This window comes from Panulirus ornatus, chromosome 37, assembly GCF_036320965.1.
Source record: "Panulirus ornatus isolate Po-2019 chromosome 37, ASM3632096v1, whole genome shotgun sequence".
NCBI classification, from domain to species: Eukaryota; Metazoa; Arthropoda; class Malacostraca; order Decapoda; family Palinuridae; genus Panulirus; species Panulirus ornatus.
This window is the reverse complement of record NC_092260.1, coordinates 8,996,418-9,022,700: the sequence shown is the minus strand read 5'-3', so window position 1 is coordinate 9,022,700 and position 26,283 is coordinate 8,996,418. Positions and strand designations below refer to the sequence as shown.

At 41.9% G+C, this 26,283-nt stretch overlaps 1 protein-coding gene across 1 annotated transcript in view; it reads right to left on the bottom strand.

The window, feature by feature from the left end:
- Positions 1–1,099: 1,099 nt before the first annotated feature.
- Positions 1,100–26,283, bottom strand: part of PolA1 (DNA polymerase alpha catalytic subunit) — a 436,605-nt gene continuing 411,421 nt past the window's right edge. The window contains exon 29 of the mRNA XM_071683772.1: positions 1,100–1,400. Coding sequence (XP_071539873.1) covers positions 1,255–1,400 — 146 coding nt within the window. The 3' untranslated portion in view covers positions 1,100–1,254. The remainder of the gene's footprint in view (positions 1,401–26,283) is intronic.

The window sequence follows — 26,283 nt, the reverse complement described above, 5'->3', positions numbered from 1 at the left end:
ATCCTAAACCTAACATACTCAAAATAACTAAAATCTTAAATTTTTACAAGAAACTAAAATACAAAGGAATTTATTCTTTCTAAGATTTCTGCTTATGTTACTAACAGTGACAAAACTGGATGAAAGGTTTTCCTCTAACATTTCCTTCAACTGATCTACTTATTCTTAAACGAAGCAAAAGACTAGTAGGCCTCAAATGTCTAAAGGTACTGTACTACTACAGACAAGGGCCAAATATTATATACTATAGGTTTCTCTTTATGGCCTATCAAGGGCCAAATATATACTATAGGTTTCTCTTTATGGCCTATCTCCCAGTCAAGATTCTTTATCTTTGGCTACATTAGCATTTCACTCTCATCCAGTGATCTCCCTCACACCATCATACTTTATGCTTTCATAAAAAATACAATGGTTAATGATTTCCTTATTTCATTATAACTTCCTTCTAACATCTGCTATTATTTCTTAGGCTACTTTATTCCTGTCACATTTTCATTTTCTTCCCTGCAAATGGTTAACACCTACTTTCTACAAATACAAGATGTAAACCTCTAAAGAAAATTCTTGAAGTGTGTTCTCCAGTACTAATGTGTTTTCAGCATTTGAAGAAGCAGGGCTCTATGGTGAATGAAATGTTTAGAAGATTGCATATTAAAGAACTTTTTATAACCAAATTAAAAAAGTCTTACAAGCATTACATATTCATAATCATCACTGCTCACAGAAGCAGGATAAACTTGATTAAAAGATTTTGCTAATAATATATTACAAATAAAAACATTAAAGTATATAATTGCCAGTAATTTCATTATACCAGTAACATGGATTTTACTTCTACTATGCAATACATTTATAAACTGTAATCACTGTGCAACAGAACAAACACATGCTACATGAAAATATCAGGTATTACGTATTTTCAAAGACTCAAGTTTTACTCACCTTCAACAACATTTGCATAATTCTGCATATCTGATTAATACAAGTATGGCAGTTGCTTTCATTTTACACTACATCATAAAAATAATAACAATAATAATATAGATAGATAGATAAATATATTAATAATAAAACGGAAGACCTTCTTAAGTAAGTGTGATGACTGCAACAGATGAGAGAAGATTGAGATGTAACGGAACAATGAAAGAAAGTAACAATAAATAAATGACTGGACCACATATGGAGGGGGGGGAGGGGAATGTTAACCATCATATGATCCTCTAACAGTGCTAAATTTTCTGTAGCCTTAATTCAAGAAACTCTGAACTGGGGTTTCATCATTAGATTTCCGAAGAGCTTGGTGAGGTTGACTTCTGAGTAAGCATTCAGCTTCAGTGTTCGCTGGACTTCTGATTGGAGGATGTTGTAAGCTTTACGAAGGTTTTCATCACGAATACCTGAAGACAAGGGGTAAATTATTATTCTTATTTACATAAATCTCTTTTAACAAAATATAAAATGAATGTTTACATTATTATATGATCAAAATTTAAAGAGTAAATCTAAGACACTGCTTCTATTTCATTCCTGTCTTCTTACTGTAACATTAGTGCTCTGGGAATAAAAAACAAGATGGGTAACTCAAGTATGTTTCTGCATGTTGCACCAATCACTTATCATTTGCCAATTTTCTTTGCCATACTAATTTTGCAGTCTTAATAATTTGCTTTTGTGTATTTTCCAAGAGCTCTTCAGAGGGAATGCCACAGCAATACAAATTACCTATGCAATGAAAAGCAACTGACCCAACAATACCTAAGGGAAAAGGGTCTACACTTGATCCACATGTAACATGTGAGGTCAGGACAGAGGTCATGTTCTTCAATACTGGTGAATCATGTTTGGAGTCTTGTTTTTTATTTCATTTACTTTATTTATTTTGCTTTGTTGCTGTCTCCCGAATCAGCGAGGTAGCGCAAGGAAACAGACGAAAGAATGGCCCAACCCGCCCACATACACATGTATATACATACATGTCCACACACAAAAATACACATACCTATACATCTCAATGTACACATATATACACACACAGGCATATACCTATATACACATGTACATAATTCATACTGTCTGCCTTTATTTGTTCCCATCGCCACCTCGCTACACATGGAATAACAACCCCCTCCCCCCTCATGTGTGTGAGGTAGTGCTAGGAAAAGACACCAAAGGCCCCATTCGTTCACACTCAGTCTCTAGCTGTCATGTAATAATGCACCGAAACCACAGCTCCCTTTCCACATCCAGGCCCCACACAACTTTCCATGGTTTACCCCAGACGCTTCATATGCCCTGGTTCAATCCATTGACAGCACGTCGACCCTGGTATACCACATCGTTCCAATTCACTCTATTCCTTGCACGCCTTTCACCCTCCTGCATGTTCAGGCCCCGATCACTCAAAATCTTTTTCACTCTTTCCACCTCCAATTTGGTCTCCCACTTCTCCTCGTTCCCTCCACCTCTGACACATATATCCTCTTGGTCAATCTTTCCTCACGCATTCTCTCCATGTGACCAAACCATTTCAAAACACCCTCTTCTGCTCTCTCAACCACACTCTTTTTATTTCCACACATCTCTCTTACCCTTACATTACTTACATGATCAAACCACCTCACACCACATATTGCCCTCAAACATCTCATTTCCAGCACATCCACCCTCCTGCGCACAACTCTATCCATAGCCCACGCCTCGCAACCATACAACATTGTTGGAACCACTATTCCTTCAAACATACCCATTTTTGCTTTCCAAGATAATGTTCTCGACTTCCAAACATTCTTCAAGGCTCCCAGAATTTTCGCCCCCTCCCCCACCCTATGATTCACTTCCGCTTCCATGGTTCCATCCGCTGCCAGATCCACTCCCAGATATCTATAACACTAAACTTCCTCCAGTTTTTCTCCATTCACACTTACCTCCCAATTGACTTGACTCTCAACCCTACTGTACCTAATAACCTTGCTCTTATTCACATTTACTCTTAACTTTTAACTTTCTTCTTTCACACACTTTACCAAACTCAGTCACCAGCTTCTGCAGTTTCTTACATGAATCAGCCACCAGCGCTGTATCATCAGCGAACAACAACTGACTCACTTCCCAAGCTCTCTCATCCCCAACAGACTGCATACTTGCCTCTCTTTCCAAAACTCTTGCATTCACCTCCCTCACAACCCCATCCATAAACAAATTAAACAACCATGAAGACATCACACATCCCTACCGCAAACCTACATTCACTGAGAACCAATCACTTTCCTCTCTTCCTACACGTACATATGCCTTACATCCTCGATAAAAACTTTTCACTGCTTCTAACAACTTGCCTCCCACACCATATATTCTTAAAACCTTCCACAGAGCATCTCTCTCATATGCCTTCTCCAGATCCATAAATGCTACATACAAATCCATTTGTTTTTCTAAGTATTTCTCACATACATTCTTCAAAGCAAACACCTGATCCACACATCCTCTACCACTTCTGAAACCACACTGCTCTTCCCCAATCTGATGCTCTGTACGTGCCTTCACCCTCTCAATCAATACCCTCCCATATAATTTACCAGGAATACTCAACAAATTTATACCTCTGTAATTTCAGCACTCACTCTTATCCCCTTTGCCTTTGTACAATGGCACTATACAAGCATTCCGCCAATCCTCAGGCACCTCACCATGAATCATACATACATTAAATAACCTTACCAACCAGTCAACAATACAGTCACACCCTTTTTTTTAGTAAATACCATTGCAATACCATCCAAACCTACTGTCTTGCCGGCTTTCATCTTCCGTAAAGCTTTTACTACCTCTTCTCTATTTACCAAATCATTTTCCCTAACCCTCTCACTTTGCACACCACCACGACCAAAACACCCTATATCTGCCACTCTATCATCAAACACATTCAACAAACCTTCAAAATACTCACTCCATCTTCTCACATCACCACTACTTGTTATCACCTCCCCATTTGCCCCCTTCACTGAAGTTCCCATTTGCTCCCTTGTCTTATGCACTTTATTTACTTCCTTCCAAAACATCTTTTTATTCTCCCTGAAATTTAATGATACTCCCTCACCCCAACTCTCCTTTGCCCTCTTTTTCAACTCTTGCACATTTCTCTTGTCCTCCTGCCTCTTTCTTTTATACCTCTCCCACTCATTTGCATTTCTTCCCTGAAAAAATCGTCCACATGCCTCTCTCTTCTCTTTCACTAACAATCTTACTTCTTCATCCCACCACTCACTACCTTTTCTAATCAACCCACCTCCCACGCTTCTCATGCCACAAGCATCTTTTGTGCAAGCCATCACTGCTTCCCTAAATACATCCCATTACTCCCCTTACCTCCTTTGTTCTCACCTTTTTCCATTCTGTACTCAGTCTCTCCTGGTACTTCCTCACACAAGTCTCCTTCCCAAGCTCACTTACTCTCACCACTCTCTTCACCCCAACATTCTTCTTTTCTGAAAACCCCCACAAATCTTCACCTTCGCCTCCACAAGATAATGATCAGACATCCCTCCAGTTGCATCTCTCAGCACATTAACATCCAAAAGTCTCTCTTTCGTGCGTCTATCAATTAACACGTAATCCAATAGAGCTCTCTGGCCATCTCTCCTACTTACATACGTAAACTTAAGCATATCTCGCTTTTTAAACCAGGTATTCCCAATCACCAGTCCTTTTTCGGCACATAAATCTACAAGCTCTTCACCATTTCCATTTACAACACTGAACACTCCATGTATACCAATTATTCCCTCAACTGCCACATTACTCACCTTTGCATTCAAATCACCCATCACTATAACCCGGTCTCGGGCATCAAAACCACTGACACACTGATTCAGCTGCTCCCAAAACACTTGCCTCTCATGATGTTTCTTCTCATGCCCAGGTGCATATGCACCAATAATCACCCATCAACTTTCAGTTTTACCCATATCAATCTAGAATTTACTTTCTTACACTCTATCACATACTCCCACAACTCCTGATTCAGGAGTAGTGCTACTCCTTCCCTTGCTCTTGTCCTCTCACTAACCCCTGACTTCACTCCCAAGACATTCCCAAACCACTCTTCCCCTTTACCCTTGAGCTTCGTTTCACTCAGAGCCAGAACATCCAGGTTCCTTTCCTCAAACATACTACCTATGTCTCCTTTTTTCTCATCTTGGTTACATCCACACACATTTAGATACCCCAATCTGAGCCTTCGAGGAGGATGAGCACTCCTCGTGTGACTCCTTCTTCTGTTTCCCCTTTTAGAAAGTTAAAATACAAGGAGGGGAGGGTTTCTGGCCCCCCGCTCCCGTCCCCTTTAGTCGCCTTCTACGACACGTGAGGAATGCATGGGAAATATTCTTTCTCCCCTATCCCCAGGGATAGGGGAGAAAGAATACTTGTTTTTTAATTACTGGTTGCAATGAAGAATTTATCTACTCCTATGAATCACTGTGGACCTATATTACTTTAGCAATGTAAAGTTTGTGGTTTATCTTTAAAACATAACATATTTATCTATATCTATTGCACTTTGTCACTGGTAGTGCAAGGAAACAAATGAAAGAATGGCCCAACCCACTCACATACACATGTATATACATAAACGCCATCAAACGCACATATACATACCTATACATTTCAATGTATACATATATATACATATATACACGTACATATTCATACATGCTGCCTTCATCCATTCCTGCCGCCACCCTGCCACACATGCAATGGCACCCCCCTCCCCCCTGCGTGCGCATGAGGTAGCACTAGGAAAAGACAACAAGGCCACATTCATTCATACTCAGTCTCTAGCTGTCATGTATAATGCACTAAAACCACAGCTCCCTTTCCACATCGAGGCCCCACAAAACTTTCCATGGTTTACCCCAGACGTTTCATGTGCCCTTGTTCAATCCATTGACAGCACGTCGACCCCAGTATACCAAATCATTCCAATTCACTCTATTCCTTGCACACCTTTCATCCTCCTGTATGTTCAGGCCCCGATCGCTCAAAATCTTTTTCACTCCATCCTTCCACCTCCAATTTGGTCTCCCTCTTCTCTCGTTCCCTCCACCTCCGACACATATATCCTCTTTGTCAATCTTTCCTCATTCATTCTCTCCATGTGACCAAACCATTTCAATACACCCTCATCAGCTCTCTCAACCACACTCTTTTTATTACCACACATCTCTCTTACTCTTTCATTACTTACTTGATCAAACCACCTCACACCACATACTGTCCTCAAACATCTCATTTCCAACACATCCACCCTCCTCCGCAGAACCCTAACTATAGCCCATGCCTCACAACCATATAGCATTGATTTCCTTCAAACATACCCATCTTTGCTCTCCGAGATAGCGTTCTCGCCTTCTACACATTCTTCAATGCTCCCAGAACCTTTGCCCCCACCCCCACCCTGTGACTCACTTCTGCTTCCATGGTTCTATCCACTGCCAAATCCACTCCCAGATATCTAAAACACTTCACTTCCTCCAGTTTTTCTCCATTCAAACTCACCTCCCAATTTACTTGTCCCTCAACCCTACTAAACCAAATAACTTTGCTCTTATTCACATTTACTCAGCTTTCTTCTTTCACACACTTTTCCAAACTCAGTCACCAGCTTCTGCAGTTTCTCACCCGAATCAGCCACCAGCACTGTATCATCAGCGAACAACAACTGACTCACTTCCCAAGCCCTCTCATTTATAACAGACTGCATACTTGCCCTTCTCCAAAATTCACCTCCCTAACAACCCCATCCATAAACAAATTAAACAACCATGGAGACACCACGCATCCCTGCTGCAAACTGACATTCACTGAGAACCAATCACTTTCCTCTCTTCCTACACGTACACGTGCCTTACATCCTCAATAAAAACTTTTCCCTGCTTCTAGCAACTTACCTCCCACACCATATAACCTTAATACCTTCCACAGAGAATCTCTATCAACTCTATCATATGCCTTCTCCAGATCCATAAATGCAACAAACAAATCCATTTGTTTTTTTAAGTATTTCTCACATACATTCTTCAAAACAAACACCTGGTCTTCACATCCTCTACCACTTCTGAAACCACACTTCTCTTCCCCAATCTGATGCTCTGTACATGCCTTGACCCTCCCATTCAATACCCTCCCATATAATCACCTAGGAATACTCAACAAACTTATACCTTTATCCCCTTTGCCTTTGTACAATGGCACTATGCAAGCATTCTGCCAATCCTCAGGCACTTCACCATGAACCATACACACAGTGAATATGCTCACCAACCAGTCAACAACACAGTCACCCCCTTTTTTAATAAATTCCACAGCAATACCATCCAAACCTGCTGCCTTGCTGGCTTTCATCTTCCGCAAAGCTTTCACTACCTCTTCTCAGTTTACCAAATCATTCTCCTTGACCCTCTCACTTCGCACACCACCTTGATCAAAACACCCTATATCTGCCACCTTCCGCAAAGCTTTCACTACCTCTTCTCTGTTTACCAAATCATTCTCCTTGACCCTCTCACTTCGCACACCACCTTGATCAAAACACCCTATATCTGCCACTCTATCATCAAACACATTTAACAAACCTTCAAAATACTCACTCCATCTCTCTCTCACTTCACCGCTACTTGATACTACCTCCCCATTTGCCCCCTTCACTGATGTTCCCATTTGTTCTCTTGTTTTGTGCACTTTATTTACCTTCTTCCAAAACATCTTTTAATTCTTCCTAAAATTCAATGATACTCTCTCACCCAAACTATCATTTGCCCTTTTTTTCACCTCTTGCCTCTTTCTTTTAAACACCTCCCAGTCATTTGCACTATTTCCCAGCAAAACTCGTCCAAATGCTTCTCTCTTCTCTTTCGCTAACAATCTTACTTCTTTATCCCACCATTCACTACCCTTTCAAATCTGCCCACCTCCCACCTCTCTCATGCCACAGGCATCTTTTGTGCAAGCCATCACTACTTCCCTAAATACATCCCATTCCTCACCCACTCCCCTTACATCATTTGCTCTCACCTTTTCCCATTCTGCACTCAATCTCTTCTGGTACTTCCACACATAAGTCTCCTTTCCAAGCTCACTTACTCTCACCACTCTCTTCACCCCAACATTCTCTCTTCTTTTCTGAAAACCTCTACATATCTTCACCTTCGCCTCCTCAAGATAATGATCAGAATTCCCTCCAGTTGCCCCTCTCAGCATATTAACATCCAAAAGTCTCTCTTTCACGCGCCTATCAATTAACATGTAATCCAATAACGCTCTCTGGCCATCTCTCTTACTTACATACGTATACTTAAGTTTATTTCTCTTTTTAAACCAGGTATTCCCAATCACCAGTCCTTTTACAGCACACAAATCTACAAGCTCTTCACCATTTCCATTTACAACACTGAACACCCCATATAAACCATTTATACCCTCAACTGCCACATTATTCACCTTTGCATTCAAATCACCCATCACTATAACCCAAAACACTTGCCTCTCATGATTTTTCTTCTCATGACCAGGTGCATAGGCACCAATAATCATCCATCTCTCTCCATCCACTTTCAGTTTTACCCATATCAATCTAGAGTTCACTTTCTTACATTCTATCACATACTCCTACAACTTCTGCTTCAGTAGTGCTATGTGGCAATGTTAATTTCTTCTATTTCCCAGTACACTTTAGCACTTTTGGGGGAAATTCTATCACACCAAACTGTGGTACAGCATCTCTGAAGGGCTCAGTGCTGCTGATTTATTCATTCTGATCTACCCACCCAGCCAACATTTTCTAACAGATTTTTCACTTGATGTAATCTTGGCTAAGAATGACCTTGACTGATTCATAGAGTTTTTAATTTTGTTAACATTTCTCTTGGTTGACTGCATGCTGGCCTCATTATTTTGTACACAAGAGAAAGTCCAGAGGCTCCCTAACCCTTCTAGTCTAAATTATTTTTATCTATTTCAAAAGGTTAAGATCTTGAGCTTCTTCAAACAACCACCACATGGTGTTTGGTGTCAATATGCTGCACTTCCCATGTCATTATGATCCCTAGAAACAGATTTTTTCTAACATATCAAAGTGCCTCATTATTTACCATGTTCTCTTTACAAGCCTCTTATTTTAAATAATCTAACTAAACTGTTTTTACATCAATTGAAGATAAATAAAAGCAATTTATTTCTCTTGAAATATATACAATGTTTTTACATCAATTGAAGATAAATAAAAGCAATTTATTTCTCTTGAAATATATACAAGTGTCATGGTGTATATAATGTTCCTCTCCTTCATAAGAAATCATCAAAATTGTAAGAATTCTAATTTGTTTTTTCAGATAGCAACAGCACACTAATTACACAAGTAAATGTGAATAACAGCAAGGTTATTAGGTTCAGCAGGGTTGAGGGACAGGTTGGTTGGGGTGTGGGTTTGGGTGAGGAGGGGGTGAAGGAGCTGTGTTTTAGACATTTGGGAGTGGACTTAGCAGTGAATGGAATCATGGAAGGGGAAGTGAGTCACAGGGTGGGGGAGGGGGAGAAGGTTCTGGAAGTGATGAAGAATGTGTGGAAAGAGAACATTATGTCAAAGAGCAATAATGGTTGTTTGAATGAATAGTAGTTCCAACACTATAACATGGTTGCAAAGCATGGGCTATAAATAGGGTTGTATGGAGGAGGGTGGATGTGGTGGAAATGAAATGTCTGAGGATAATATGTGGTATGGGGTGGTATGGTTGAGTAAGTAATGAAAGGGTAATAGATGTGTGGTAATAAAAAGAGTGTGGTTGAGAGAGTAGAAGAGGGTGTGCTGAAAGGTTTGGACACATGGAGAGAATGAGCGAGGAAAGATTGACAAAGAGGGAACAACGAGAAGCGGGAGACCAAATTGTAGGTGGAAGGATGGAATGAAAAAGATTTTGAGCGATCGGGGCCAGAACATATAGGAGGGTGAAAGGTGTGCACGGAATAGAATGAAGTGGAACGATGTGGTATACCAGGGTAGACATACAGTCAATGGACTGAACCAGGGATGCAAAATCTCTGGGATAAACCTTGGAAAGGTCTGTGGGGGCTTTGATGTGAATAGGGAGTTGTGGTTTAGAGACTGAGTGTGAATGAATGTGGCATTTTTTTTCTGTTTTCCTGGTGCTACCTTACTGAAGCAGGGGTAGTGATGCTGTTTCCTGTGGGGCAAGGTGGCGCCAGGAATAGATTGAAGGAAAGCAAGCATAAATAGGTACATGCATATATATGTATATGTCTGTGTATGGGTATATGTTGATATGTATATGTGCATGAATGGGCCATTTTTTGTGTTTCCTGGCGCTACCTTGCTGACATGGGAAAAGGCAATCAAGTATCGTGAATGAATAATAAATATATACATATACCTCCTTGAGGTAGGAGAGAAAGAATTCTACCTCTGTATTCCCTGCATGTTATACAAGGCAACTAAAGAGGGTGGGAGCAGAGGGCTGTAAACCCTCCCCTTCTTGTTTTTCAATTTCTAAAATAAGAAACAGAAGGAGGAGTCAAGTGGGGAATGCTCATCCTTCTCGAACACTCAAATTGGGTAAAGGGAAGAATGGTTAGAAACGTCTTGGGGACAAGAGCTAAGGAAGGAGTAGCACTACTCCTGAAGCAGATGTTGGAGTGTGTGATGGAGTGTAAGAAAGTAAATTCTAGACTGATGTGGGTAAAACTGAAAGTGGATGGCGAGAGACGGGTGATTATTGGTGCCTATACACCAGATCATGAAAAGAAAGATCATGAGAGACATGTATTTTGGAAGCAGCTGAGTGTGTGTCTCAACAGTTTTAGTCCACGAGACCAGTTATTAGAGATGGGTGATTTCAATAAGAAGGTGAGTATTATGGTAGTTGAAGGTATAATTGGTGAGCATGGGGTATGCAGTGTTGTGAATGAAATTGCGGAAAAGCTTATGGATTAGTGTGCTGACAAAAGACTGGTGATTGGGAATATCTGGTTTAGAGAGATATATATATGTATGTGTATGTGAGTAGAAGAGATGGTCGCCTGGAATTATTAATTATGTATTAATCAATAGGCATATAAAAGACAGAATTTTGGAAAATGTGCTGAGAGAGGCAGCTGGTAGGATGTCTGATCACTACCTTGTGGAGGCAAAGGTGAAGATTTGTTGAGGTTTTCAAAAAATAAGAGAGAATGTCAGGGAGAAGAAAGCGGTGTGAGTAAGTAAGCTTGGAAAGGAGACTTGTGGGAAGAAATTCCAGGAAAGATTGAATGTAGAATGGCAAAAGGTGAGAGCAAATGAAGTGAGGAGAGTGGGTTAAGAATGGGATGTATTTAGGGAAACAGTGATGGCATGTGCAAGAGATGTATGTGGCATGAGGAAGGTGGGCAGATTAGAAAGGGTAGAGAGGTGGGATGAAGTAAAGTTGCTAGTGAAAGAGAAAAGAGAGGTGATTGGACTGTTCTTATATGGAAGGAGTGCAAATGACTGGGAAATATATAAGAGAAAGTGGCTGGAGGTCAAGAGGAAGGTGCAAGGGTTGAAAAATGAGGGCAAATGAGAATTGGGGTCAGAGAATATCATTAAACTTTAGGTAGAATAAAGATATTTTGGAAGGACGTATATAACGTGCAAGACAAGAGTACAAATGTGAACACTGCTTAAAGTGGCAAGGAGGGAAGTGATAACAGGTATTAATGGAGTAAGGAGATGAAGTGAGTACTTTGAAGGATTGTTGAATGTGCTTGATGACAGAGTGGCAGATGTAGGGTGTTTTGGTTTGGGGTGGTGTGCAGCAAAGTTAGAGAGTCAAGAAGGGTGGTTTAGTGAAGAGAGAAGAGGTGGTGAAAGCCTTGAGGAAGATGAAATCCAGCAAGGCGGCAAGAGTGGGTGGTACTGCAGTTGAATTTATTAAGAAAGGGGGTGAATGTGTTGTTGATTGCTTGGTAAGGATATTCATTGTATGTCTGAATCATAGTGAAGTGCCTGAGGATTGGTGGAATGCATGTTTACTGCCACTGTACAAAGGCAAAGGGGATAAACATGAGTGCTGAAACTGAAGAGGAACAATTTGTTGAGTACATATACCTGGAAAATTGTATGGGAGGGTATGAACTGAGAGGGTGAAGAGCATCAGATTGGGGAGGAGTAGTGTGGTTTCAGAAGTGGCAGACAATGTGTACATCAGATATTTGAATTCAAGAAAGTGTGTGCGAGAAAGACTTAGAAAAACAGATGGCTTTGTATGTAGCATTCATGGATCTGGAGAAGACATATGATTGGGTTGATAGAGATGCTTCATAGAAGGTCTTAACAATATATGGCTTGGGAGGCAAGCTGCTAGAAACATAGAAATTTTTATCATGGGTGTAAGGCATGTGTATGAATAAGTAGAGAGGAAAGTGACTGGTTCCCAACGAAGGTCCGTCTGCGGCAGGGGTGAATAATGTCCCCATGTTTGTTTAATTTGTTTATGGATGGGATGGTTAGGGAGGTAAATGCATGAGTTTCAGAGAAAGGGTGAGTATGCAACCTGTTAGGGACTAGAGGGTCTGGGAAGTGAGTCCGTTCTTGTTTGCCAATGATATAGCACTAGTGGTTGATTCGAGAGAGAAATTGCAGAAGTTGGTGACAAGTTTGGAAAAGTGTGAGAAGGGAGAAAGTTGAGTATATATGAATAAAACAAAGGATATTTAGTTCAGCAGGGTTGAGGGTCAATTTAGTTGGGATTAAGTTTCAATGCAAAAAAATTGGAGGAGGTTGGGTGTTTTGTATCTCAGAGTGGACTTGGCAGCAGATGGAACCATGGAAGTGGAAGCAAGTCACAGGGTGGGGGACGAGGTGAAGGTTTTGGTAGCAATGAAGAATGTATGGAAGGAGAGAACGTTATCTTGGAGAGCAAAAATGGGAATGTTTAAAGGAATAGTAGTTCCAACAATGTTATATGGTTGAGAGGCATGGGGTATAAAAATAGGGTTGTAAGGAGGGTAGATGTGGTGGAAATTAAATGTGTGAGCACAATATGAGGTGTGAGGTGGTTTGGTCGAGTAAGTCATATAAGGGTAATAGAGACAAGTGGAAATAAAAAGAGTATGGTTGGGAGAGCAAAAGAGGGTGTGTTGAAATGGTTTGGAAATATGAAGAGAATGAGTGAGAAAAGATTGACAAAAAGGATACATGTGTCAGAGGTTAAGGAAACAAGGAGAAGCAGGAGACCAAATTGGAGGGGGAAGGATGGAGTGAATAGATTTTGAGCAATCATGGCCTGAACATACAGGAGGGTGAGAGGCATGCAAGGAAGAGAGTGAACTGGAACAATGTGGTATACCAGGGTCAAAATGCTGTCAGTGGACTGAACCAGGGCATATGAAGTGTCTGGGGTAAAGCATCAAAAGGTCTGTGGGGCTTGGATGTGGATAGGGAGCTGTGGTTTTGGTGCATTACACATGACAGCAAGACACTGAGTGGGAACAAATGTGGCCTTTTTATCTGTTTTCCTGGTGCTACCTCACAGAAGCAGGGAAGGGCATTACTGTTTTCCTGTGGGCAGGTGGCAACAGGAATGGATAAAGGCAAGCAAGTATGAATATGTACATGTGTATGTATGTAATATCTGTGTATATGTATGTATATGTGCGTACGAGGGCATTTACGAATATATATGTGTATGTAAGTGGATGGACCATTCTTTGTCTGTTTCCTGGCACTACCTGCTAATGTGGGGAAACAGCAATTATGTGAATAAAAAGAAAAAGCTATTTCATATATGTGTGTATGTAAATAAGTAGATGGGCCATTCTTCGTCTGTTTCCTGGCACTACCTCGCTGATGTGGGAAACAGCGATTAAGTATAATATATAAATAAATATATATATACATATATATGTTGGGGTGAAGAGGGTGGTGAGAGTAAGTGAGCTTGAGAAGGAGACCTGTGTGAGGAAGTACCAGGAGAGACTGAGTACATAATGGAAAAAGGTGAGAACAATGGAAGTAAGGGGAGTGGGGGAGGAATGGGATGTATTTAGGGAATCAGTGATGGATTGCGCAAAAGATGCTTGTGGCATGAGAAGAGTGGGAGGTGGGTTGATTAGAAAGGGTAGTGAGTGGTGGGATGAAGAAGTAAGAGTATTAGTGAAAGAGAAGAGAGAGGCATTTGGACGATTTTTGCAGGGTAAAATGCAATTGAGTGGGAGATGTATAAAAGAAAGAGACAGGAGGTCAAGAGAAAGGTGCAAGAGGTGAAAAAAAGGGCAAATGAGAGTTGGGGTGAGAGAGTATCATTAAATTTTAGGGAGAATAAAAAGATGTTCTGGAAGGAGGTAAATAAAGTGCGTAAGACAAGGGAGCAAATGGGAACTTCAGTGAAGGGTGCAAATGGGGAGGTGATAACAAGTAGTGGTGATGTGAGAAGGAGATGGAGTGAGTATTTTGAAGGTTTGTTGAATGTGTTTGATGATAGAGTGGCAGATATAGGATGTTTTGGTCGAGGTGGTGTGCAAAGTGAGAGGGTTAGGGAAAATGATTTGGTAAACAGAGAAGAGGTAGTGAAAGCTTTGCGGAAGATGAAAGCCGGCAAGGCAGCAGGTTTGGATGGTATTGCAGTGGAATTTATTAAAAAAGGGGTGACTGTATTGTTGACTGGTTGGTAAGGTTATTTAATGTATGTATGACTCATGGTGAGGTGCCTGAGGATTGGTGGAATGCGTGCATAGTGCCTTTGTACAAAGGCAAAGGGGATAAGAGTGAGTGCTCAAATTACAGAGGTATAAGTTTGTTGAGTATTCCTGGTAAATTATATGGGAGGGTATTGATTGAGAGGGTGAAGGCATGTACAGAGCATCAGATTGGGGAAGAGCAGTGTGGTTTCAGAAGTGGTAGAGGATGTGTGGATCAGGTGTTTGCTTTGAAGAATGTATGTGAGAAATACTTAGAAAAGCAAATGGATTTGTATGTAGCATTTATGGATCTGGAGAAGGCATATGATAGAGTTGATAGAGATGCTCTGTGGAAGGTATTAAGAATATATGGTGTGGGAGGAAAGTTGTTAGAAGCAGTGAAAAGTTTTTATCGAGGATGTAAGGCATGTGTACGTGTAGGAAGAGAGGAAAGTGATTGGTTCTCAGTGAATGTAGGTTTGCGGCAGGGGTGTGTGATGTCTCCATGGTTGTTTAATTTGTTTATGGATGGGGTTGTTAGGGAGGTGAATGCAAGAGTTTTGGAAAGAGGGGCAAGTATGAAGTCTGTTGGAGATGAGAGAGCTTGGGAAGTGAGTCAGTTGTTGTTCGCTGATGATACAGCGCTGGTGGCTGATTCATGTGAGAAACCGCAGAAGCTGGTGACTGAGTTTGGTAAAGTGTGTGGAAGAAGAAAGTTAAGAGTAAATGTGAATAAGAGCAAGGTTATTAGGTACAGTAGGGTTGAGGGTCAAGTCAATTGGGAGGTGAGTTTGAATGGAGAAAAACTGGAGGAAGTGAAGTGTTTTAGATATCTGGGAGTGGATCTGGCAGCGGATGGAACCATGGAAGCGGAAGTGGATCATAGGGTGGGGGAGGGGGCGAAAATTCTGGGGGCCTTGAAGAATGTGTGGAAGTCGAGAACATTATCTCGGAAAGCAAAAATGGGTATGTATGAAGGAATAGTGGTTCCAACAATGTTGTATGGTTGCGAGGCGTGGGCTATGGATAGAGTTGTGCGCAGGAGGATGGATGTGCTGGAAATGAGATGTTTGAGGACAAAGTGTGGTGTGAGGTGGTTTGATCGAGTGAGTAACGTAAGGGTAAGAGAGATGCGTGGAAATAAAAAGAGCGTGGTTGAGAGAGCAGAAGAGGGTGTTTTGAAGTGGTTTGGGCACATGGAGAGGATGAGTGAGGAAAGATTGACCAAGAGGATATATGTGTCGGAGGTGGAGGGAACAAGGAGAAGAGGGAGACCAAATTGGAGGTGGAAAGATGGAGTGAAAAAGATTTTGTGTGATCGGGGCCTGAACATGCAGGAGGGTGAAAGGAGGGCAAGGAATAGAGTGAATTGGAGCGATGTGGTATACCGGGGTTGACGTGCTGTCAGTGGATTGAATCAAGGCATGTGAAGCGTCTGGGGTAAGCCATGCAAAGCTGTGTAGGTATGTATATTTGCGTGTGTGGACGTATGTATATACATGTGTATGGGGGGGGGGTTGGGCCATTTCTTTCGTCTGTTTCCTTGCGCTACCTCGCAAACGCGGGAGACAGCAAAAAAAAAAAAAAAAAAAAAAAAAAAAAAAAAAAAAATATATATATTAAAAAAGGGGGTGACTGTATTGTTGACTGGTTGATAAGGCTATTTAATTATGTATGACTCATGGTAAGGTGCCTGAGGATTGGCGGATTGCGTGCATAGTGCCACTGTACAAAGGCAAAGGGGATAAGAGTAAGTGCTCAAATTACAGAGGTATAAGTTTGTTGAGTATTCCTGGTAAATTATATGGGAGGGTATTGATTGAGAGGGTGAAGGCATGTACATAGCATCAGATTGGGGAAGAGCAGTGTGGTTTCAGAAGTGGTAGAGGATGTGTGGATCAGGTGTTTGCTTTGAAGAAAGTATGTGAGAAATACTTCGAAAAGCAAATGGATTTGTATGTAGCATTTATGGATCTGGAGAAGGCATATGATAAGAGTTGATAGAGATGCTCTGTGGAAGGTATTAAGAATACATGGTGTGGGAGGCAAGTTGTTAGAAGCAGTGAAAAGTTTTTATCGAGGATGTAAGGCATGTGTACGTGTAGGAAGAGAGGAAAGTGATTGGTTCTCAGTGAATGTAGGTTTGCAGCAGGGGTGTGTGATGTCTCCATGGTTATTTAATTTGTTTATGGATGGGGTTGTTAGGGAGGTGAATGCAAGAGTTTTGGAAAGAGGGGCAAGTATGAAGTCTGTTGTGAATGAGAGAGCTTGGGAAGTGAGTCAGTTGTTGTTCGCTGATGATACAGCGCTGGTGGCTGATTCATGTGAGAAACTGCAGAAGCTGGTGACTGAGTTTGGTAAAGTGTGTGAAAGAAGAAAGTTAAGAGTAAATGTGAATAAGAGCAAGGTTATTAGGTACAGTAGGGTTGAGGGTCAAGTCAATTGGGAGGTAAGTTTGAATGGAGAAAAACTGGAGGAAGTCAAGTGTTTTAGATATCTGGGAGTGGATCTGGCAGCGGATGGAACCATGGAAACGGAAGTGAATCATAGGGTGGGGGAGGGGGCGAAAATCCTGGGAGCCTTGAAGAATGTGTGGAAGTCAAGAACATTATCTCGGAAAGCAAAAATGGGTATGTTTGAAGGAATAGTGGTTCCAACAATGGTGTATGGTTGTGAGGCATGGGCTATGGATAGAGTTGTGCGCAGGAGGGTGGATGTGCTGGAAATGAGATGTTTGAGGACAATGTGTGGTGTGAGGTGGTCTGATCGAGTAAGTAATGTAAGGGTAAGAGAGATGTGTGGAAATAAAAAGAGTGTGGTTGAGAGAGCAGAAGAGGGTGTTTTGAAATGGTATGAGCACATGGAGAGAATGAGTGAGGAAAGATTGACCAAGAGGATATATGTGTCGGAGGTGGAGGGAACGAGAAGAAGTGGGAGACCAAATTGGGGGTGGAAAGATGGAGTGAAAAAGATTTTGAGTGATCGGGGCCTGAACATGCAGGAGGGTGAAAGGCGGGCAAGGAATAGAGTGAATTGGATCGATGTGGTATACCGGGGTTGACGTGCTGTCAGTGGATTGAATCAGGGCATGTGAAGCGTCTGGGGTAAACCATGGAAAGTTGTGTGGGGCCTGGATGTGGAAAGGGAGCTGTGGTTTCAGGCATTATTGCATGACAGCTAGAGACTGAGTGTGAACGAATGGGGCCTTTGTTGTCTTTTCCTAGCGCTACCTCGCACACATGAGGGGGGAGGGGGATGGTATTCCATGTGTGGCGAGGTGGCGATGGGAATTAATAAAGGCAGACAGTGTGAATTGTGTGCATGGGTATATATGTATGTGTCTGTGTGTGTATATATATGTGTACATTGAGATGTATAGGTATGTATATTTGCGTGTGTGGACGTGTATGTATATACATGTGTATGTGGTTGGGTTGGGCCATTTCTTTCGTCTGTATCCTTGCGCTACCTTGCAAACACGGGAGGCAGCGACAAAGCAAAATAAATAAATAAAAAAAATATATTTACACACATATATGGTGGCAGGAATGGATGAAGGCAGCATGTATGAATATGTACATGTGTATATATGTATATATCTGTGTATGTATAAGTATGTATACATTGAAATGTATAGGTATGTATATAAGCGTGTTTGGGCATTTACACATATACATGTGTATGTGGGTGGGTTGGGCGATTCTTTTGGCTGTTTCCTTGAGCTAATTCGCTAACACGGGAGACAGGTGTTTTGGTCGAGGTGGTGTACATGTGTATGTGGGTGGTTTGGGCGATTTTTTTGTCTGTTTCCTTGAGCTAATTCGCTAACGCGGGAGACAGGCGTTTCGGTCGAGGTGGTGTGCAAAGTGAGAGGGCTAGGGAAAATGATTTGGTAAATAGAGAAGAGGTAGTAAAAGCTTTGCAGAAGATGAAAGCCGGCAAGACAGCGGGTTTGGATGGTATTGCAGTGGAATTTATTAAAAAAGGGGGTGACTGTATTGTTGACTGGTTGGTAAGGTTATTTAATGTATGGATGACTCATGGTGAGATGCCCCTGAGGATTGGCGGAATGCTTGCATAGTGCCATTGTACAAAGGCAAAGGGGATAAAAGTGAGTGCTCAAATTACAGAGGTATAAGTTTGTTGAGTATTCCTGGTAAATTATATGGGAGGGTATTGATTGAGAGGGTGAAGGCATGTACAGAGCATCAGATTGGGGAAGAGCAGTGGTAGAGGATGTGTGGATCAGGTGTTTGTTTTGAAGAAAGTATGTGAGAAATAATTTGAAAAGCAAATGGATCTGTATGTAGCATTTATGGATCTGGAGAAGGCATATGATAGAGATGATAGAGATGCTCCGTGGAAGGTATTAAGAATATATGGTGTGGGAGGCAAGTTGTTAGAAGCAGTGAAAAGTTTTTATTGAGGATGTGAGGCGTGTGTACGTGTAGGAAGAGAGGAAAGTGATTGGTTCTCAGTGAATGTAGGTTTGCGGCAGGGGTGTGTGGTGTCTCCATGGTTGTTTAATTTGTTTATGGATGTGGTCGTTAGGGAGGTAAATGCAAGTTTTGGAAAGAGGGGCAAGTATGCAGTCTGTTGCGGATGAGAGAGCTTAGGAAGTGAGTCAGTTGTTGTTCGCTGATGATACAGCACTGGTGGCTGATTCGTGTGAGAAACTGCAGAAGCTGGTGACTGAGTTTGGTAAAGTGTGTGAAAGAAGTAAGCTGAGAGTAAATGTGAATAAGAGCAAGGTTATTAGGTACAGTAGGGTCGAGGGACAAGTCAACTGGGAGGTAAGTTTGAATGGAGAAAAAGTGGAGGAAGTGAAGTGTTTTAGATATCTGGGAGTAAATTTGGCAGCGGATGAAACCATGGAAGGGGAAGTGAAATATAGGGTGGGGGAGGGCCGAAAGTTCTGGGAGTGTTGAAGAATGTGTGGAAGTCGAGAACATCATCTCGGTAAGGAAAAATGGGTATGTTTGAAGGAATAGTGGTTCCAACAATGTTATATGGTTGCAAGGCTTGGGCTATAGATAGATATGTGCAGAGGAGGGTGGATGTGCTGGAAATGAGATGTTTGAGGACAATATGCGGTGTGAGGTGGTTTGATCGAGTAAGTAATAATAGGGTAAGAGAGATGTGTGGTAATAAAAAGAGTGTGGTTGAGAGAGCAGAAGAGGGTGTTTTGAAATGGTTTGGTCACATGGAGAGAATGAGTGAGGAAAGATTGACCAAGAGGATATATGCGTCAGAGGTGGAGGGAATGAGGAGAAGTGGGAGACCAAATTGGAGGTGGAAAGATGGAATGAAAAAGATTTTGAGTGACTGGGGCCTGAACATGCAGGAGGGTGAAAGGCGTGCAAGGAATAGAGTGAATTGGAACGATGTGGTATACTGGAGTCGACGTGCTGTCAATGGATTGAACTAGGGCATGTGAAGCATCTGGGGTAAACCATGGAAAGCTCTGTGGGGCCTGGATGTGGAAAGGGAGCTGTGGTTTTTGGTGCATTATTACATGACAGCTACAGACTGAGTGTGAACGAATGTGGCCTTTGTTGTCTTTTCCTAGTGCTACCTCGCACACATGAGGGGGAAGGGGTTGTTATTTCATGTGTGGCGGGGTGGCGATGGGAATGAATAAAGGCAGACAGTATGAATTATGTACATGTGTATATATGTATATGTCTGTGTGTGTATATATATGTATATGTTGAGATGTATAGGTATGTATATTTGCGTGTGTGGATGTGTATGTATATACATGTGTATGTGGGTGGGTTGGGCCATTCTTTCGTCTGTTTCCTTGCGCTACCTCGCTAACGCGGGAGACAGCGACAAAGCAAAATAAATAAATAAATACATAAGTGGCTGATTCATGTGAGAAACTGCAGAAGCTGGTGACTGAGTTTGGTAAAGTGTGTGGAAGAAGAAAGTTAAGAGTAAATGTGAATAAGAGCAAGGTTATTAGGTACAGTAGGGGTGAGGGTCAAGTCAATTGGGAGGTGAGTTTGAATGGAGAAAAACTGGAGGAAGTGAAGTGTTTTAGATATCTGGGAGTGGATCTGTCAGCGGATGGAACCATGCAAGCGGAAGTGGATCATAGGGTGGGGGAGGGGGCGAAAATTTTGGGAGCCTTGAAAAATGTGTGGAAGTCGAGAACATTATTTCGGAAAGCAAAAATGGGTATGTTTGAAGGAATAGTGGTTCCAACAATGTTGTATGGTTGCGAGGCGTGGGCTATGGATAGAGATGTGCGCAGGAGGATGGATGTGCTGGAAATGAGATGTTTGAGGAAAATGTGTGGTGTGAGGTGGTTTGATCGAGTAAGTAACGTAAGGGTAAGAGAGATGTGTGGAAATAAAAAGAGCGTGGTTGAGAGAGCAGAAGAGGGTGTTTTGAAATGGTTTGGGCACATGGAGAGAATGAGTGAGGAAAGATTGACCAAGAGGATATATGTGTCGGAGGTGGAGGGAACGAGGAGAAGAGGGAGACCAAATTGGAGGTGGAAAGATGGAGTGAAAAAGATTTTGTGTGATCGGGGCCTGAACATGCAGGAGGGTGAAAGGAGGGCAAGGAATAGAGTGAATTGGAGCGATGTGGTATACAGGGGTTGACGTGCTGTCAGTGGATTGAATCAAGGCATGTGAAGCGTCTGGGGTAAACCATGGAAAGCTGTGTAGGTATGTATATTTGCGTGTGTGGACGTGTGTATGTACATGTGTATGGGGGGGGGGGGGGTTGGGCCATTTCTTTCGTCTGTTTCCTTGCGCTACCTCGCAAACGCGGGAGACAGCGACAAAGTATATAAAAAAAAAAAAAAACATAAGTAAACGTATGTAAGTAGGAGAGATGGTTAGAGAGCATTATTGGATTACATGTTGATTAATAGGCATGAGAAAGAGAGACTTTTGGATGTTAATGTGCTGAGAGGGGCAACTGGCGGGATGTCTGATCATTATCTTGTGGAGGCGAAGGTGGAGATATGTAGAGGTTTTCAGAAAAGAAGAGCGAATGTTGGGGTGAAGAGAGCTGTGAGAGTGAGCAAGCCTGGAAAGGACACTTGTGTGAGGAAGTACCAGGAGAGAGTGAGTGCAGAATGGAAAAAGGTGAGAGGAAATGACGTAAGGGGAGTGGGGGAAGAATGGGATGTATTTAGGGAAGCAGTGATGAAGTAAGATTGTAGTAAAAGAGAAGAGAGAGGCATTTGAAATATCTTTGCAGGGAAATAGTGCAAAGGAGTGGGAGATTATAAAAGAAAGAGGCAGGAGGTCAAGAGAAAGGTGCAAGAGGTGAAAACGAGAGCAAATGGGAGTTAGGGCGAGAGAGTATCATTAAATTTTAGGGAGAATAAAAAGATGTTTTGGAAGGAGGTAAATAAAGTGCGTAAGGCAAGATAACAAATAGGAACCTATGAAGGGGGCTAATGGGGAGGTAATAACAAGTAGTGGTGAAGTGAGAAAGAGACTGAGTGGGTATTTTGAAGGTTTGTTGAATGTGTATCAATTGATGATAGAGTGACAGATACAGGGTGTTTTGGTCGAGGTGGTGTGCGAAGTGAGAGAATCAGGGAGAATGGTTTGGTAAACAGAGAAGAGGTAGTGAAAGCTTTGCAGAAGATGAAAGCTGGCAAGGCGGTGGGTATGGATGGTATTGCAGTGTTGACTGGTTGGTGAGGATACTCAGAGTATGTGTGGTTATGGTGAAGTGCCTGAGGAGTGGCAGAATACATGCATAATGCCATTGTACAAAGGCAAAGGGGATAAAGGTGAGTGTTCAAATTACAGAAGTATAAGTCTGTTAAGTATTCCTGGGAAATTATATGGGAGGGTAGTGATTGAGAGGGTGAAGGTATGTACAGAGCATCAGATTGAGGAAGAGCAGTGTGGTTTCAGGAGTGGTAGAGGATGTGTGGATCAGGTGTTTGCTTTGAAGATATGGTATACTGGGGTTCACGTGCTGTCAATGGATTGAACCAGGGCATGTGAAACATCTGAGGTAAACCATGGAAAGTTTTGTGGGGCCTGAATGTGGAAAAGGAGCTGTGGTTTCAGTGCATTACACATGATAGCTAGAGACTGAGTGTGAGCGAATGTGACCTTTGTTGCCTTTCCTGGCGCTACCTCATGCGCATGCACATGGGGGGAGAGGGTGCCATTTCATGTGTGGCAGGGTGGCGACGGGAATGGATGAAGGCAGCAAGTATGAATACGAACGTGTATATATGTATATGTATATATGTATATGTATATGTATGTATACATTGAAATGTATAGGTATGAATATGTGCGTGTGTGGGCGTGTATGTACACACGTGTATGAGGGTGGGTTGGGTCATTCTTTCGTCTGTTTCCTTGTGCTACCTCGCAAACACAGGAGACAGAGACAAAGTAAAATAAAATAAAATAGTATAAAAATATATTTATTCATTTATTTCATTTGCAACACATCCACTCTCCTCCACACAACCCTATCTATAGCCCATGTCATGTACCCATATAACATTGTTAGACAATATGTGGTGTGAGGTGGTTTGATCAAGGAAGTAATGAAAGGGTATGAAGGATGTGTGGCGGGGTGGCGACAGGAATGGTTGAAGGGAGCAAGTATGAATGTGTGCATGTGTATATATGTACATGTCTATGTATGTATATATGCGTGTATGGGCGTTTATGTATATAAATGTGTATATGAGTGGCTAAGCCAATCTTTGTCTGTTTCCTTGTGCTACCTCACTGATGTAGGAAACAGTGATTAAGTAGAATAATAATAATAATAATGATATAATGGAGTATTTTGAAGGTTTGTTGAATGTGTCTGATGATAGAGAGGCAGATATAGGGTGTTTCGGTCAAGATGGTGTGCAAAGTGAGAGGGTCTAGGAGAATGGTTTGATAAACAGAGAAGAGGTAGTGAAAGCTTTGCGGATGATGAAAGCCAGCAAGGCGGTGGGTTTGGATGGTATTGCAGTGGAATCTATCAAAAAAGGGGGTGACTGTGTTGTTGACTGGTTGGTAAGGATATTCAATGTATGTATGGTTCATGGTGAAGTGCCTGAGGATTGGCGGAATGCATGCACAGTGCCATTGTACAAAGGCAAAGGGGATAAAGGTGGGTGTCCTAATTACAGAGGTATATGTTTGTTGAGTATTCCTGGAAAATTGTATAGGGGGTATTGATTGAGAGGGTAAAGGCATGTACAGATCATGTGTTTGCTTTGAAGAATGTATGTGAGAAATACTTAGAAAAACAAATGGATGTGTATGCAGCATTTATGGAGCTGGAGAAAGCATATGATAGAGTTAACAGAGATACTCTGTGGAAGGTATTAAGAGTATATGGTGTGGGATGTATGTTGCCAGAAGCAGCGAAAAGTTTTCATCAAGGATGTAAGGCATGTGTACGAGTAGGAAGAGAGGAAAGTGATTGGTTCTCAGTGAATGTTGGTTTGCAGCAGGGGGCATAATGTCTCCATGGTTGTTTTATTTGTTTATGGATGAGGTTGTTAGGGAGGTGAATGCAAGAGTTTTGGAGAGAGGGGCAAGTATGCAGTCTGTTGTGGATTAGAGGGATTGGGAAGTGAGTCAGTTGTTGTTTGCTGATGATACAGCGCTAGTGGCTGATTCAGGTGAGAAACTGCAGAAGTTGGTGACTAAGTCTGGTAAAGTGTGTAAAAGAAGAAAGCCAAGAGATAATGTGAGTAAGAGCACGGTTATTAGGTTCAGTACGGTTGAGGGGCAAGTAAACTGCAGGAAGTGAAGTGTTTTAGATATCTGGGAGTGGATTTAGCAGTGGATGGAATCATGGAAGTGGAAGTGAGTCACAGGGTGGGGGATGGGGCGAAGGTTCTGGGAGCATTGAAGAATGTGTGGAGGGCAAGAACGTTATCTTGAAGAGCAAAAATTGGTATGTTTGGAGGAATAGTAGTTCCAACAATGTTATATGGTTACGAGGCATGGGCTACAGAGAGGATTGTGCAGAGGATGGTGGATGTACTGGAAATGAAATGTTTGAGGACAATATGTGGTGTGGGGTGGTTTGATCCAGTAAGTAATGAAAGGGTAAGAAAGATGTGTGGTGATGAAGAGTGTGGTTGAGAAAGCAGAATAGGGTGTATTGAAATGGTTTGGTCACATGGAGAGAATGAGTAAGGCAGGATTGACAAAGAGGATATATGTATCAGAGGTGGAGGGAACGAGGAGAAGAAGGAGGCCAAATTGGAGATGGAAGGATGGAGTGAAAAAGATTTTGAGTGATTGGGGCCTGAACATACATGAGGGTGAGAGGCATGCAAGGAATAGAGTGAACTGGAATAATGTGGTATACCAGGGTCGATGTGCTGTCAATGGATTCAACCACGGCATGTGAAGTGTCTAGGGTAAACCATGGAAAGTTTTGTGGGGCCTGGATGTGGAAAGGGAGCTGTGGTTTCGGTGCATTATACATGACAGCAAGAGACTGAGTGTGAACGAATGAGGCCTTTGTTGTCTTTTCCTAGCACCACCTTTTGTGTATGTGGGGGAGGGGGGTGCCATTTCATGTGGTGGGGTAATGACGGGAATGGCTGAGGGCAGCAAGTATGAATATGTACATGTATATATGTAAGAGTATTAGTGAAAGAGAAGAGAAAGGCATTTGGACGATTTTTGCAGGGAAAAAATGAAATTGAGTGGGAGATGTATAAAAGAAAGAGACAGGAGGTCAAGAGAAAGGTGCAAGAGGTGAAAAAAAGGGCAAATGAGAGTTGGGGTGAGAGAGTATCATTAAATTTTAGGGAGAATAAAAAGATGTTCTGGAAGGAGGTAAATAAAGTGTGTAAGACAAGGGAGCAAATGGGAACTTCAGTGAAGGGCGCAAATGGGGAGGTGATAACAAGTAGTGGTGATGTGAGAAGGAGATGGAGTGAGTATTTTGAAGGTTTGTTGAATGTGTTTGATGATAGAGTGGCAGATATAGGGTGTTTTGGTCGAGGTGGTGTGCAAAGTGAGAGGGTTAGGGAAAATGATCTGGTAAACAGAGAAGAGGTAGTAAAAGCTTTGCGGAAGATGAAAGCCGGCAAGGCAGCAGGTTTGGATGGTATTGCAGTGGAATTTATTAAAAAAGGGGGTGACTGTATTGATGACTGGTTGGTAAGGTTATTTAATGTATGTATGACTCATGGTGAGGTGCCTGAGGATTGGCAGAATGCGTGCATAGTGCCATTGTACAAAGGCAAAGGGGATAAGAGTGAGTGCTCAAATTACAGAGGTATAAGTTTGTTGAGTATTCCTGGTAAATTATATGGGAGGATATTGATTGAGAGGGTGAAGGCATGTACAGAGCATCAGATTGGGGAAGAGCAGTGTGGTTTCAGAAGTGGTAGAGGATGTGTGGATCAGGTGTTTGCTTTGAAGAATGTATGTGAGAAATACTTAGAAAAGCAAATGGATTTGTATGTAGCATTTATAGATCTGGAGAAGGCATATGATAGAGTTGATAGAGATGCTCTGTGGAAGGTATTAAGGATATATGGTGTGGGAGGCAAGTTGTTAGAAGCAGTGAAAAGTTTTTATCGAGGATGTAAGGCATGTGTACGTGTAG